At 47.9% G+C, this 14,460-nt stretch overlaps 1 protein-coding gene across 5 annotated transcripts in view; it reads left to right on the top strand.

The window, feature by feature from the left end:
- Window positions 1-14,460, top strand: part of Scly (selenocysteine lyase) — a 28,490-nt gene that overhangs the window by 1,480 nt on the left and 12,550 nt on the right. Inside the window, exons 2-7 of one of the 5 annotated variants that reach the window (XM_008832476.3) lie at window positions 118-217; window positions 1,721-1,833; window positions 5,949-6,049; window positions 8,770-8,950; window positions 13,649-13,776; window positions 13,969-14,133. In XM_008832476.3, coding sequence (XP_008830698.1) covers window positions 186-217; window positions 1,721-1,833; window positions 5,949-6,049; window positions 8,770-8,950; window positions 13,649-13,776; window positions 13,969-14,133 — 720 coding nt within the window. In that variant the 5' untranslated portion in view covers window positions 118-185. Of the gene's footprint in view, window positions 1-117; window positions 218-301; window positions 754-1,700; window positions 1,834-4,751; window positions 4,970-5,948; window positions 6,050-8,769; window positions 8,951-13,648; window positions 13,777-13,968; window positions 14,134-14,460 lie in introns of those variants that run through there. The other 4 variants (XM_008832477.3, XM_008832478.3, XM_008832474.3 and 1 more) reach the window with 4 other exon arrangements.

Below are 14,460 nucleotides of genomic sequence, written 5' to 3'. Positions count from 1 at the left end.
GTATTATTATGAATGTATGTATGTATTATTATGAATGTATGTATGTATTATGAATGTATGTATGTATTATTATGAATGTATGTATGTATTATTTGCGTTTCTATCTTCTCTATTCAGGCCTAGGAGATGAGATACGCATCTCTCTGTTTCTCTTTAAAATTTGAGGCCAGACAGTGTGGTGCCACATGCCTGTGAGCTCAGCACCCTGGAGGCTGAGGTGAGGGTTGTGGTGGGAGGCCAGCCTGGGTAACTGTGAACTAGGCCTCCTGCTTTGGTCGCGACAGTTTCACTTTCCATCCAGGCCTGGCATCAGCCCTAAGCAGCAAAAGATGAAGTCATCTGTCAATCACTGATACAGGAGAAATGCAAGCCCTGAAGCAGTGCAGCCCAGCAAGAGATGGAAAAGCCTCAGCCACTCCACAGAACAGTGGGTGTGCAGCTCTGTGGGACACTTACTTATAGGAAGGAGCAGGAAGTCGTTGGACTAAAACCAGCCCCAGAGTGGTCAAGGGTGGCTGGCCACTTCTCAAGGTCCCCAGGCCTTGCAGGGTCAGCTGAGTCTACAGGACTTACAGCCAAGATGGAGCAGTGAAACTGCTGCCTGTTCTGCCTGCTCACTGCTGAAAGCCCATTAGTCCTGCCTGGTTCACCCGGCTTTGGTTGGAGCTCTGTTTTGATTTTAAAATCAAGTGAAAGAGTCCCTAGTTGCAGGCTGGATTTCTTATCGCAGATGTTTCTGAATCTGGGAAGAAAGTAAGCAGATACCTCTCCTTAGTGTGCGTCCTTCCTTGGGGATGTCTGTTTGTCATCCTCTGAATGAACCTGTCCATGGCGCCTGCTGATGGAGCAGCAGTCAGAACCGTGAGCTGTGCGCTGCACTTTTGCTCTATTGACGCTAAATGCAGATGCCTCATGGGTTGGATGGTGGGGGTCAGATGGGGGTGATGAGGATCGGATGATGGGGGTCCGATGATGAGGGTGATGAGTGTCACATGACGGAGGTCCAATGATGATGTGGGTCCAGTGATAGGGGTCAGATGATGAGAGTCCGATGATGAGGATGATGAGGGTCGGATCTGATGATAGGGGTCTGATGATGGATGAACAGGGCTCCAGAGAATGTCAGGAGGGAAGGGAGAGGACCTGTGGGGGGTCAGTGCTAGGGCCTGAAGTTCCAAATAGAGCCTGTGGAGCCTCACCCAGGTAGACATGTTAGAACAAAGACCTAAAAACACTTAGGTAGGAGTGGGGAGCAGGAAAGTCCTCGGAAATAGGACTAAAAGTACAAGTCTGCCCTGGGGAGAAGCCCTGCCTGGTGGGGGCCAAGACACAGTGGGAGCCGTGGGACATGGTCCCCTCACCCCTGAAGCCATCCCAGGAGTAAGGACAGGTCCCAGGAGTAAGGATGGCTTTAGAAAGCTAAGTCCCCAGGGGAATGTGTGACTCCCCGGCCTGTGGCAGTCCCCTCCTCCCCTCCATCTTGGAGGAGAGCTGAAGATCTGCCCTCCAGTGGTCAGGTGGGTGATCTCAGACAGGTACTGGATGATTGGAAACCATGCTGCTATCTCCCATCAGCAGGGAAGGCTGAAGACCTAATAGCCTGATGCTCCTCCTGGAGGCAGAAGACCTCTGCTATGGACCCCAAAGAGCAGGGCTCCCTTGATCCCTCCCCTCCCCTGATCCCTCCTTTCCCTTCACAGGTCTCTTCTCTTTCCTTCAGGAAGGTTTACATGGACTACAATGCCACAACCCCTCTGGAGCCAGCAGTTATCCAAGCTGTGACTGAAGCTATGCAGGAAGCCTGGGGCAATCCCAGCAGCTCCTATGTGGCAGGTAATTCTAGAAGAATCCATGGTAATAAAGGGGGCCAGAGGCTTCTTAGAGAAGTGTACACCCACAGGAGATGGCTTTGCTTGGGGTAGATTTTCTCTCTCTTTTTCAACTTTAAAGAATTCGTTTTCCGGGGCTGGAGAGATGGCTCAGCAGTTAAGAACATTGGCTGTTCTTGCAGAAGACCCAGGTTCGAATCCCAGTACCCACATGGCAGCTAACAACTATCTGTAACTCCAATTCCAGGGGATCTAACAGCTTCTTCTGTTCTCCACGGGCATTGCATGACACGGGTACACTTACCTACATGCAGGCAATACACGCATACACATAAAATAAAAATAATAAATAAAATGTTTTAAAAAAAGAATTCATTTTCCTGGGCTGGAGAGATGGCTCAGTGGTTAAGAGCACTGACTGCTCTTGCAGAGGACCTGGGTTCAGTTCCCAGCACCCACATGGCAGCTATAAACTGTCCATTACTCTGGGTCCAGGGGAATGTGACACCCTCTTCTGACCTTTGCAGGCATTGTACAACATGGCTACACTTACATACATGCAGGCAATACCTTTATATACAAAAAATAAAAATTTAATGAATTTTTTTAAAAAAAGAATTTATTTTCCCATTTGTAGAGTAACATTATTATAAAATCCAGTTATCAGGACTGGAGAGATGGCTCAGCGGTTAAGAACACTGGCTGTTCTTGCAGAAGACGTAGGTTCGAATCCCAGTACCCCCATGGCAGCTAACAACTGTCCGTAACTCCAGTCCCAGGGGATCCGACAGCCTCTTCTGACTCCACGGAGGGCATTGCACAACACGGGTGCACTTACCTACATGCAGGCAATACACTTTTGAGACAGGGTCTCTTTGTAGCCCCAGCTGGCCTGGAATTCACTATGTAGACCAGGCTGGCCTTGAACTCACAAAGATCTGCCTACCTCTGCCTCCCAAGTGCTAGGATTAAAGGCGTACACCACCACATCTGGCTAAATAAATTTTTTTTTTTTAATTCAGTTATTATACCTTCAGTGTGTAAAAGAATTCCTAAGAATTTTGTTAAAGCATATTTTTAAAAAACTGAAACAAACTAATATGCTTCTACCCACTGAGACACATCTTGGGCTGTCATTTTTGAATTTTTCCTGAGAAGTCTTGATCTCTAACCTGCCAGGCTTACTCTTCTTTTCTCTCTCTCTCTCTCTCTCTCTCTCTCTCTCTCTCTCTCTTCTTTTTCTTCCTGATGACCTATAGACCAGGTTGGTCTGGATCTCATAGAGATCTGTCCATCTTTGCCTCCTGAGTGCTGGGATAAAAGGCGTGCACCACCGTGCCAGACTTACTCTTTAATGTATTCTCTGGCCCCTCCCAGATAAAGACCTCACTAAGATCCTTTGTAAAGCCTGCACCATCAAACCCTTTTACATGTCTAGCAAAGTCTCTCCGTATACATTTTGGCTAATGTGCCTTTTAAGTCACCAGGATCACATATAATCTTGGCTTTTTTCAAAAAGGAACTTTGCAGGGCTGGGGAGATGCTCCCCAAGGAAGCACTTGTGGCATGAGCCTGAGGACCTGAGGTCAGATGAGACAGCTGATCCCATATCTATGAGGCAGAGACGGGGGATCACCAAGGCAGGCTAGCCAGCCAAACTAGCTAATCTGTGAGCTCCAGGTTCAGCAAGAGACCTTGCCTCAGTAAGAAAAGTGGAGCGTGAGAAGACGCCCAGCGTCAGCCTCTGGCTTCCACACACACATGCACCCACATTCATGTGAACACACGTACACACAGTGCACACCACACCACATACACATGCAAAATGAAATATTTCTTTTGAAAATTAAAAACAAAACAAAGTTGCCTTTAAATTTTGTTACTTTGGTTATAATTATGGTCTTATTTCTTTCTGGTTCATCTTGGTAATATAGAGCTTGAGCTCCAAGTATGAAGTTTTGAAAAATAATTTGCTTCAAATCAGTGTTTAGAAGACAGGATTACATGTTTTTCAGGCGGACACGGAGGCTGAAACTTTCCCATCCCTAGTTAGTTTCTCAGTGGGAAAGTAAGTGCTCTACACCTGGCCCTGTGATGTTTGTTAGGGATGATTAAGATGAACCACGTTAATGGTGGGTTATTAGGAACTGAATCCCGGCCCAGGATTTACCATGAGCCATGCTGACCGTGGGCTAATACAAGCTTCTGTCACACATGGCGCCCAGCTTGAGTATACGAGCGCCTGTGTCTCCCGTGACAGGGTTTAGTTGGTTTCATGCCAGTGGCTTATTAAAAGTTCCACAGCAACCCATAGTTTTTTCAAAACCAGGGCTAGTTGCTCATTAACTTATTTGCTGGCTAACTTCTGGACGTTGCCTCTGCCTCGTCTCTCCTGTAACTCAGTCTAAGTCCCTGATGGCATACACTTGATCAGGTAAAGAATTTTAAAACAAATTTTTTTAAAGGAAACCATTTTATCACAGATATTTTAATTTTTTTTCACAATATTATGATCTAAAATCTCTAGAGCAACTTATGCTGGGAAGAGTTATGCTGGGAAGTTGGGTGCCCAGGTGTGTACCGCAGCCTTGCTTACACCAGCAAAGTGTAGTCACTGGATCTAAGCACTCAGGCCTTGGGTCAGTGACTGTACAGTGAGGGGAAGCTGTCAAGGACTTCTTTCTGTATTTGGCCAGAGTGATGGCATGAGTGGCTGTACCCACAGCCTAGAGGATAGCCACACCCACTCCAGTGGGAAAAGCAGCTTATAGAAGAGGGAACATGATGTGATTTCACTGGGTCCTGGGCACAGCCAGCAGCAGACTGGCACAAGTTGGCATGATCACAGCAGGCATCTTGGAGCAGGGAGATGGGGGAGGTGCTGCAACATGTTCTCTGTTAACTCTTTAAAATTATCCACAGTTGCCCAGCAAGAGTCCAAGGAGGCAGATCTCTAAGAAAGCACTTTTGACACAGATTGTAAGAGCTGGCCTCCCTCTGCCTGCCTTCAAGTGGTGAGGGTCTTGGCTTTGATGTGCAGAGCTCCGCCTTCTCCCCTCAGGCATCTGTGGCTCCAGTTGACTATGGTGGAGGCTCCTTTTGGGACACCCCCACTGGCTGTGTCTGAGAGGGTCTGCGAGGTGAGCATGGTGGTGCTGTTGCCTGGAATTACTGTCCAGGTCTTTTAACTGGTTCTGAGCTTTCCCACCATAACTGCTCCTAGCCAGTCAAGAACTGCCTAATGGTGCCTTCTGATTCTCAGGGGAGAGTCAGGGGGCTCCCACACCCAATCCACAGCAGTGACTGCCCAGCGATATGGGGTCGGAGCTGTACCTGGGGGCCGCTGGGGCTCCTGGGGGAAAGCAGGAAAGGTTAGGTACCACACAGGTGCCCTGCCCAAGCCTGCCGGCAGTTGCTACAGCACTTTGACAGGTCTGCCTGGGAATGATGGGCATTCCTAAGTGCTGTGCGGAAGTGCTGAGTGGCAGGACTGCTGTGAATATAGCTTTACTTCACCTCTTTTCTAAGAGGGTCTTGCTCTACTGCTCTGGCTAGCCTGGTGCTTACTGTGTAGCCCAGGCTTGCCTTGAACTCAAGGCAATCGTCCTGCCTCTGCCTCCCGAGTACGGATTGGTGGCATGTGCCAGCATGCCCAGCTTAACATGTCTAGTTTCATAGTGTCTTACAGTGTACTTAGTGCACGCTCAAACTTTTCACAAATAAAATTGGATGGTCAACAAGCATGGAGACCACTGGGGTGTTGGCCAAGAACGCCTTGCAGAGCCTCCCTCTGGCACACTGGCCAGTGGGCACTGGCAGCAGCTGAGGCACATGGCTCTATCGGAAGCAGATGCCCCTGGTTTCCTGTGTCCCGGCCCCTGGGCTGTCGATGGCCCTCATCTAGTTCCTTAGGCCTTGGTGGTCGTCACTGACTTGCTGACACCTCACGCTGTCACCTCACCTCCCCTGCCAAGTCACCTCCAGGTGGTAGTAGATGGTGTGCTCACACTGCAGGACCTGATTCCTCCTAGAATCACCCCCAGCTCTCAGCTCTCCTGTGTGTGGTTGTCCTGTTAAATGTGGAATCAATGGTAATGAACTGACTTTTCATCTCTCAAGGTCAAAAGGCCAAGGACATTATAAACACAGCTCGGGAGAGCCTGGCAAAGATGATAGGCGGGAGGCCTCAGGACGTCGTCTTCACTTCTGGTGGCACTGAGGTGAGGTTGCGGCCTCTGCCTTCTGAGCTGTGAATTCAGTGCAAAGCAGAAGGGGGCATTGTTTTGTGTTTTTAAAGAATCAGTGATGTGGGGCTGAGATGGCTCAGTGTTTACAAAACCTGGGTTCAGTTCCCAGCACCCACATGGCCGCTAACAACAGTCTGTAACTCCAGCTCCAGGGGATCCATGGAGGCCCTTTTCTGACCTCCATGGGCACTGCACAACATGTAGCACACTTACATACATGCAGGCAAAACACTCATACACATAAATAAAAAGAATCAGTAATGCTCATCTCGTTATATTGCACATTACCTTCCTATAATTCACCAGCATTTAGTAGTATCCAGGTAGTCTGAGGGGTTTTGCAGTGCCATGGGAAAGGAGCGTGCTCGCACTTGGAATGTTGCACTAACGAGTTTCCCTCTCATATGCCCTCGGACGACACTCCCTTGAACTTCTACTGAGTTGTTTGTCTTATTAAGAATTTGAGGTTTGTGGGCATGGTGGCATTCACCTTTTATCCCAACACTTGGGAGGCAGAGGTAGGCAGAACTCTGTGAGTTCCAGGCCAGCTGGAGCTACTGGGAGACCCTGTCTCAAAAAACAAACAAACAAACAAAAAAACCAAAACAAACAAGCTAGAAAATAGAACAGAAGGCATTGCGAGACCCAGCCCTGGGTGCTGGTGATGGCCTCTGCTCAGGCCATACCATCTCATTTCCTTCTGGAAGGCAGGAGGATCATGGTGTGGCACAGCTGTAGCAGTTTGTAGATGGAAAAGTGAATTGGATTTTTTTATGCCAGCATCAGACATTTGCTAGGGCATCAAAAATGTCAACTACTTAGGAAATAGAGCCAGTAGAAAAGAATTTGTGAGCCAGGAGAGTTAGAAATGTTAATGAAGAAGGCAGGACACCTTACAGATCAAGAGACTCAAAGTTCCTTTAAATTGATCTGTAGATGGAGTGCAGCCTCAGCCACAAGTCTGACACCCATTCAGTGGAATTTCACAGACTAATTTATATGGAAACTCAGAGGCCAAGAATGTCAGGACTTCTGGGAGAATCCAAGCCTGAGTAAGCCCTGGACATTAGGCAGGTGGTTTTGGGCAACAATAGACAATTGGTCAGAAGCAGTGTGTCAGTGTGGACACTTGTTATGTGGCTAGGTGGCCACACAGCCTACTTGCTCAGAACAGACCTGGACAGCTGTTGTGGACACGGTGGGAATAGTGCCCTCTTGCTGTAGGCCTTAAGATTTCATATTGCCTGAGAGAGCGCAGCAGCACCGGACAAAAGAACTGTTAGTAAATAAACTGCGGGAGCACAGTCACAGAAGTAGGGGACTTCCTCTCACAGCCTGCAGAAAAGATGACCAGGTGGCACAAAGATGGACTTGTGAGAAGATGATCTAGAAGCTTCCAGGTGGTACCTCAGAATGCAGGGGCTGAGAATGAAGGGTTTCGCAAACCACAAACAGGATTTACCTTAAAAGAAGCAGCATTCGCTCAGGGTACTAAGGCAGGAGGATCACGAGTTGAGGCCAGTTCATACTATAGCAAGACTATCTCCAAAAAAATGAGGGGGAGGGGAGCCCCAAAACAAAACAGGAAGACTTTGAATTCTGTCACAACAAAAATAAACAAATAAACCTTGATTTATCAAAAAACACTGAGGAAAGTGGGAGAGCGGAAGGTGCTCATCACACAGCTGACCAAGGCTGAGTGCCCTGGACAGGTGGGCACTCACACGGCTCACCTGAGGTAGACGACACAATGGCAAATGGCATGACCACAAAGCACAAGGGACACCTAGACCGCGAGTCATCCCGGTGAAAGCGTGAACAGCAGAGGCTGTCTGCCACCAAGCTCCCGGCACCTGGGGGCCACTCTGCCAAGTGCTCACAGAGCACACTGCTGGAAGGGATGGAAGCTGGAAGTCACTGTACAGAATTATCCGTTGAGGTTGAAGGCTACATGCCCTGCCACCCAGCCATTCCATGTGGAGGCGAACACCCTGGGAAGCTGAGGCAGCGTGCCAAAGCATGGGTTCGGAAATGTTCATGGTGGCTTCCTGGTGGTTCGTCATAGCGCAGATCTGGGGGCAGCCCACACGTCCTTCAGAGTTGGAACGCCTAAGTACTAGCTCCTGGTGATACCAGCAGTTAGTGGAGCACCCCACAGCACCCTGCATTAGCACAGGTGACTCGGAGTTGAATGAAAACACAAAGTCAAAGGGAGGCTGAGTGTGTTGCCAGGCTCCTGGGCACTGAGACCTCAAACGTCCTGGTCAGAGTTCCTGCAGCCCCCAAGGAGAAGCCACTCTTGGCCCCCACTGCCCACAGGGGCCTGCTGGCCTCAGTCTGGAGCTAGTGCCATGGAATAACATGGCCTGGGGAGGCGGGGCACATTTATTTCTGTGTACGCACGTCCTCTGGTTTCTATTCCTCCATCAAGGAGCAAAATTCTTCTGACAGATTTATATGATGGAAACATTCATGTTTGCTTTGTGACAATGCAAGCATATTTGAAATGAATTCTCAGATCTTTGCAAGTTTGAAATTGCCAAGTCTTTCGAAAGGTGCAGTTCAGGAAGTTGTCGTTTTGGTCTGTCCTTTTCTTTTAAATGCATTACGTACACACAAAGTAATTCGTGGGACCGGGTGCCTCTTCCACCAGGGCAGTTTCAGTGAAGGCTCTTTCTGTTGTATCTCCACAGTCAAACAATTTAGTAATCCACTCTATGGTGAGATGCTTCCACGAACACCAGACCCAAAGAAGGGACGAGGTTGAGCAGTGCAGCCCTGAGGAGGGGGCCAGGCCCCACTTCATTACCTGCACAGTAGAACACGACTCTATCCGGCTGCCCCTGGAGCACCTATTGGAAAAGCAAGTGGCTGGTAAGGGAACGTGGGAACCAGCCAGGACTGGCCTGCTGAACCTCAAAGAGCCCAATCCACTCCAGTCTGTGTAGGCTTGGTTTAGGATGTGTACTGCATTTCATTGGCCTATTCACCAGTGGACAGACACTCAGGCTGTTTCTACTTTGGGATGTTAGGAACAATGCTACTGTGACCATGGTGCATTAGTGTGTGCGTGGACAGTCCCCGTGCCATGGGCTGTGGTGCGTTAGTGTGTGCGTGGACAGTCCCCATTTGTCTTGGGCTCATACCTGGGATTATAATTCCTGGGTTGTACAGGAACAATATTTGACAGATCCAGTAACTAATACTAACCTTAACCTTTGTCTTATAGAGCAGTGTCACCATCAGTGTCACCATCCACTGCCATCAGTGCACTGAGGGCACCAGGCACTCAGGTTCTTGGCAGAAGCTGCTGTCGACCTCTTCTGTTAGAGTTGTCCTGGGCAAAAAGTGGTGTGACCCTGTGCCTTGGATTTGTAATTCCCTGGTGGTTCTGGGCATCTTGCCATGGTTTTCATATATATATATCCCCGTCCTTTCAGAAATGTCTGTGCACATCCTTGCCATTTAGGGTTTTTTGGATTTTGGTGATGCTGGCGCTTGAACCCATGGCCTCAGGCATGCTAGGCCAGCACTTTACCACTAAGCAGCCCCTCAGCCCCTTGCCACTTTTTTATTGGATCACTTTTCCTTTTATTTATCATAAGAATTTTATACAAGTCAACAACACTTTGATGAAGTCTAGACCATTTCCTTTGTCCCTTGTGTTGTAGCTCAGAAGGCTTTGCCCTACCCAAGGTCATGAAGGCTTTGCCCTACCCAAGGTCATGAAGGCTTTGCCCTACCCAAGGTCATGAAGGCTTTGCCCTACCCAAGGTCATGAAGGTTTTGCCCTACCCAAGATCATGAAGGTTCATTCCTGTTCTGCTCCAGGAGATGTGTAGTTTTGTTTCTATAGTTGGAGCTCTGGTGTATTTTGAGCTAGGGGAACCAGTTCGTCCTTGTATCTGATTATCTTGTGTTTTGTTTTTAAATCATAATTTTATGTATAGCAATGTAATTTACAGATTAAATAATACTATAAGTAAATGACTTGGTATAGTTTTGAACAGAAGAAAAAACAGAAAAAATTCAGGTTATAAACCCTCTCTCAGAACAACTTTTTAAATGTTTTATTTATTATTTTTATCTTATGTGTATGAATGTTTTGCATGCAGGTACACCTGTGTGTGCAATTCCCACAGAGGCCAGGAGAGGGCATCGGATCCCCTGGAACTTGAGTTACAGACAGTTGTTAGCCACCATGTAGGTGCTGGGACCTGAACTTAAGTCCTCTGCAAGAGCAGACAGTGCTCTTAACCACTGAGCCATCTCTACAGCCCCCTAGGATCACTTTTTTTATTATTGCAAAAAAACTCCTAAACATAGAGTTTGATGGGGAGGTGAACTGAATCAGTTAGTCACTCAGCTTAGTCACTGGTGCTGTTTAGCAGTGCTGAGTTTTCTAGGCCCCCATGAATATTTTCATGCTCAGGCCCAGGGCCTCATGCATTCACAGTGAGCCCTTCCTGAGAGCGTCTTCATGTAAGAAAACATCAACTGCAAACAGAGTTTGGCTCTTGTTTTCCAGCTGTCTTCTTCATTTCTTTTCTTACCTAAATGCTCAGGCCACTGTCTGTGGCAAGGTTGAGTGGACACGGTGAGTGTCGGCATCCTGTCTTGCTCCAGAGCAGAGGGATGGCATCGTGCTTTCATCAGGACGCATGAGGTCTGCTGTGGGTTTTCACGGACATCCTCAGGCAGTGCGAGCTCCATTCTTGGTCTGTGGGGTTTTATCATCATGAGTACTAGGTTTGCTAAGAGCGTTTTTTGCACTTACTGAGATGATTATGTGGGGTTTGTTATTTGTTCTGTAATGGTGTACTGCCTTGACTTGAGGGTGTTCAGCCTGTCTTGGGTTCCTGGGACAAACCCTATTTGGTCATGGCACGTCATCTTCTGCAAGTTGCTAGACGCGGGTATTTCCTGAGTTTTCAGGGCAGTATCCATGAGAACACTGGCCTGCAGCGTTTCCTTTGGTGTCCTCACCTGCTTCAAGATAAAATTAGTAGAATAAGTTGGGAAGTGTTTCCTTTCTCTTCTGGTTTTTGAAAGAGTTTGTGAAGGCAGGTTAATTCTCCTTCAAGTCTCTGATACAGCTGGGCGTGTTGGCTCACTCAGATAATCCCGGCTCTCAGGATCACCAGCCAGTGCATCGCTGTGAGTTAGAGGTCAGCCTGGGCTGCAGAGAACAAACAAACCTTTGATAGTTACCAGTCAGTACCTTCCAGAGTTGAACTTTTCTCTGTGGTTAAATCTTTCAGTTTTTGTTTGTTCAGTTTGTTTTTGGTTTCTTTTGACACAGAGTCTCCCTGTAGGCCCAGGTAACTTGGAACTTGCTATATAGACCAGGCTAGCCTCATTCTCACAGAGATCCACCTGCCTCTGCCTCTTGAGTGCTGGGATTAAAGGCATGTCCAACCACACCTGACTCCAGCCCCCTTTAAAAAAATTGTATTATATTTGTTTATTTATTTGAGAGAGAGAGAGAGAGAGAGAGAGAGAGAGAGCAACCTATTGAGTAGGTCCTTTTATTCCATTAGGTTGTCAGCGCCTTTATTTACTGAACCATCTCACTGGCCCTCTCTTTTAATTTTCAACTTTTTTTCCTATTGAATTTTTGTGATTTTCATATAGTATAATTTGATGTTATTTAGAGCCCCTCCCCTGTAATTTCCAGCTTTTAAAAGGGGGCTCCGTGCTGTTCTGGGCTCTGTTGTATTGATGGCTACCTTGCCCTTCCACTCGCTGTAGGTTTAGTTTGCTTGTCCTTCTCCCAGTGTCTTTGCCGATTTGAAATCTTTCCTTCTTTAACTGTAGGCACTTACAGGTGCGAGTCCCGCTCCACACAGCCTTAGCTGCTCATGGCTATGTTTAGTGTATTGTGTCTTGTTTTCACCATTTAAGAAGTGTTTCTTGGCTCCTCTTGTGATTGTCTTTGGCCTACTGAGAGGAGTGTGTCCCACGTTTTAATGTCTACAACTTTCTGTTACTGAGTTTTAGTTTTATCCCACACTGTTTAGAAAATGTACTTTCTGATTTTAGTCCTTTAAAAAGTCTTAGACTTGTTTTGTGCTGCATGGCCTGTGGTAAAGGGTTTTTCATGCACAGTTGAGAAGAACATGTATTCTTTCGGTGGCATGTTCAGTCTAGTTGGTTTATACCGTTGTTCTGTTTCTGTTAAAATTCTGTCTGTTATATCGTTATCGAAGGTGTTTTGATTTACCCAGCTATCACTGCCCAATTACCTATTTCTGCCTTCAAATCTGTCAGTTTTGCTTCATGTGTTCTGTGGCTCTGCTGTTAAGGCCCTGCATGTTTGTATTTGTTATACGTTCTAGAAACAGGACTATTATTTTACGATGTCGCTGGTACCTTTTGTTTGAAAATCTTGGCTCTGTGTAAGTATTTTAGCCATGGAAGCCATCTTGTGCTCACTGCTGCATGAACACCACTTTCTGGCCTTTTGCTTTCAGTCTTTGTCTCTTCAAATCTGACACGTTGCAGCCTCTCTAAGAGATGGATGGTGACCCTCAGATGAACAACAGTCATAAGGCCTACTCAAGCATCTCACAGGATCCACCTGTGCGTCACTCCAGTGTAATGTAACCTGCCTGGGTATTTGCACCCCTTGTCCACAGAATTTCAGGGGACAAGGCTCTCAGCTCAGGCGCAGCCCTCAAAAACCTTAAAATAAAATTGCCCTTTGAAGACTCCCCTGTGAAAGAAGCTGAGACCTCACCCAGACTGGACACAGGGATAAGAAAGGAGATGCATCCTCAGCCTCTGGGAACAGCCTGAGATGGACACTTGCAGCCAGGCGCCCATCTGACACTTGGCTTCCTCTGGCCCAAGCCACTGGCCTGCACTGTCCATCCATCTTTAACCAAATGTTTCTGGTGTCAATGTTCTTTTAAATGTTTTTTCAAAACATGAGTGAATTTTCCTGTAAATCTATATAGTTCCAGCTGAAGGAAACTCAGTGACTGCGCTGTGTTGAGAAAATCAGACCATGGAAGAAGACCCGGATTTTCTTTTTTCTTTTTGAGGGACAGTGGGCATTGATCTCACATCTCAACACACAGTCATGCACACATCCATCCTGAGATGGCAGAGGCTTGAGAGGGCTCACATTGGCTGTCTGTATCCAAGGTTTCTCTGAGGGGTGTCTGCTGCTGGTGGCGCACCCTGCGGTTAGACCCCAGTGAGTGTGGGTTGCCTGCTCTGTTGACTTTGACAGTGCTATGGGCAGAACTTGCTCTAGAGTCTAATTCAGTTACATGTGGGCCTTTTGTGGTTTTGCTTTTTAAAGCACTTCTCCTAGAAGCCCCTCCTCTCTGTCTCTCCCTGAGTGTGTCTGGTCATGTGTCACATAACGTTTCACTTGTGATAGGGGCTGCCAGCCTCTGTAGCTACTCCCCCCCAGCCTGTTGTTTTGAGAACGCCCTCAGGCCTGAGCTTCTCCACAGTGGCTTGGACTACCCCTTCAGAGTTTCCTGCACTTTGATAATGCACTCCTTTACGATCATGGAGTTGATTTGCATGGCTAACCCGGTACATGTGTTTGTGTCTTAGAGGTGACGTTTGTCCCAGTGTCAAAGGTGAATGGACAGGTAGAGGTTGAGGACATCCTTGCAGCTGTCCGGCCCACCACATGCCTTGTGACCATCATGCTGGCCAATAACGAGACCGGAGTCGTCATGGTGAGTCAGCCTTTGTTCTGTCTTAGGAAATCCCACAGGGAAGAAAGTGCCGGACGTGGTGATATTCCCACTTCTCCACTCAGCCTGTTCTTATCCGTCCTTGACTCTGGCTTTGTTCTGCCCTCACTGGTTCATCTCTGTCATTCAGTCCTCATCAGAGTGGCTGTTCACTGTTCACTTCTTCCACTTCAGCCTGTTCCTGAGATCAGTCAGCGCATTAAAGCCCTGAACCAGAGACGGGCCGCCTCGGGTCTGCCTCGGGTCTTCATGCACACAGATGCCGCACAGGCACTAGGGAAGAGACGTGTAGATGTGGAGGACCTGGGTGTGGACTTCCTGACCATTGTGGGGCATAAGGTATGTCTGCTGGGGCCGCCGTCCCCCTCTGACTTGAAGGCCCACTGCAGAACAGAGCCCTCCGCAGCACTGATCTCTCACGTGTGGTCAGTGAGTCCTAGGAGCTGGGGGCAAGGCACTGGAGGTACTGTGCTATGTGCTAGCATCACAGAAAGGCTTTGTCCTAGGCAGTGCTCTGTGCATGTTGGGAATGGGTCAGTAGTAGCTAGGATGCCATTTGTGGAGGCAGGGCAGGGATGACAAGGCACCCCAACCCACCCAGACGTAGAGGGGTTGGATAGGAGTCAGTGGGTCAGCAGCAGGAGTGCTATCTGCAGGGGAAGCAGG

The sequence above is a fragment of the Nannospalax galili genome, unplaced genomic scaffold (assembly GCF_000622305.1).
Source record: "Nannospalax galili isolate Female #2095 unplaced genomic scaffold, S.galili_v1.0 scaffold1536, whole genome shotgun sequence".
Lineage (NCBI taxonomy): Eukaryota > Metazoa > Chordata > Mammalia > Rodentia > Spalacidae > Nannospalax > Nannospalax galili.
Note: the sequence above shows the minus strand (reverse complement) of the source record. Positions and strands in the feature narration are given on the sequence as shown.